General features: G+C 44.3%; 1 protein-coding gene across 1 annotated transcript; it reads right to left on the bottom strand.

The window, feature by feature from the left end:
* Positions 1-829: 829 nt before the first annotated feature.
* On the bottom strand, positions 830-1,432 carry LOC115284852 (olfactory receptor 5-like; the record flags this gene model as incomplete). Its single annotated transcript, XM_029931322.1, has 1 exon — positions 830-1,432. A coding segment is annotated over one exon (603 nt), but the record flags the coding sequence as incomplete, so codon positions are not given.
* Positions 1,433-1,439: the final 7 nt, after the last annotated feature.

Raw genomic sequence — 1,439 nt, 5'->3', positions numbered from 1 at the left:
GGGAAAACAAGAGAGAGGGAAATTAACCATGAGTCTCTTAAACGTAGAGAACAAACTGAGCGTTGATGGAGGAAGGTGGGGGGGGATGGGCTAGATGGGTGATGGACACTAAGGAGGGTGATAAACACTGGGTGTTGTATGTGAGTGGTGAATCACTGAATCCTACTCCTGACACCAATATTGCACTGTGTGTCGACTAAAATATAAATACAAATTTTTAGAAGAAAAGAATATATATAGGTAATTGTTAGTAGCAAAGGGATTGAGATAAAAGTTCTACCTTAATTTTTGTTTAGCATATATGTCTCAGCCATATCATGTCAAACATATAAATCTATTTCTTATTATGTTGTACCCCAATATTTATCTCAGAATGAATATAGTGTATTTATCCATCAATTTTAGATAGATATTGGATTGCTTCTGATTTTTTCATTACAAAGATGCTATGAATACATTCATATATATATTATCTATCTTTACTTGTGGGACCATATAAAACATTTGGTAAATATTTGTCATACTAGGAATGAATTGATGGCATTGCTAAATCTGCATTTCTTGATTTTCTAATAAGGTTGACCATCTTGTCATGTGAGTTACCAGTCACTTATCATTCATCATTGATGACTTGCCTTCTCATGGACATTGTTCCCTCTTGTCATGGGTGATTCAGATTTTGTTATTAGTTGAAACGAACTCATTGTTTATTAAATGGGAAACGCATTAATCCAGTTTTCCTTTGGCCTTTCAGTACTATGTTTGGTATTTCATGGCCGTGAAAGATTTTCGATCAGGAGATGAGAGGTCCAACTACCCAAGAGCACGCTCAAGGCCAGTGGAGAGCTTTCCGAAGCACTACATGGACCTCCTTGTTGCGCAGGCAGTAGATGACAGGGTTGCACATGGGCGTGACCACAGTGTAGATGACAGACAGCACCTTGTTGAGGTCCATGGACTTGATACGGCTGGGCCGGCAATAAATGAAGAGGGCTGCTGAGTAGAAGATGCCCACCACAATCAGGTGGGATGCACAGGTGGAAAAGGCCTTGCGCCTGGCAGCAGCTGATGGCATGCGGAGCACAGCCCTTCCAATGGCCACATAGGAGGCCAGTGCTACCAACAGTGTCCCACAGAAGATGACAATTGCAGAGATGAAGTCCAACAGCTCCGTTAGGGCCACATGCGTGCAGGACAGGTTGAGAAGAGGGGAGACATCACAGAAAAATTGGTTGAGGACATTGGGGCCACAGTAGGACAGGCTGGCGATGCATGTTGTCTTGGCCACTGAGACCAGCAGCCCCCCAAGCCATGAGGACAAGGCTAAGCCCAAGCAGACTTGGGGCTGCATGAGCAGTGGGTAGTGGAGTGGGCGGCAGATGGCCACGTAACGGTCATAGGCCATGGAGGCCAGGAGGGTGCACTCCGTGCAGATGAGG

This window comes from Suricata suricatta, unplaced genomic scaffold, assembly GCF_006229205.1.
Source record: "Suricata suricatta isolate VVHF042 unplaced genomic scaffold, meerkat_22Aug2017_6uvM2_HiC HiC_scaffold_2362, whole genome shotgun sequence".
NCBI lineage: Eukaryota > Metazoa > Chordata > Mammalia > Carnivora > Herpestidae > Suricata > Suricata suricatta.
This window is presented reverse-complemented; position numbering and strand designations above follow the sequence as displayed.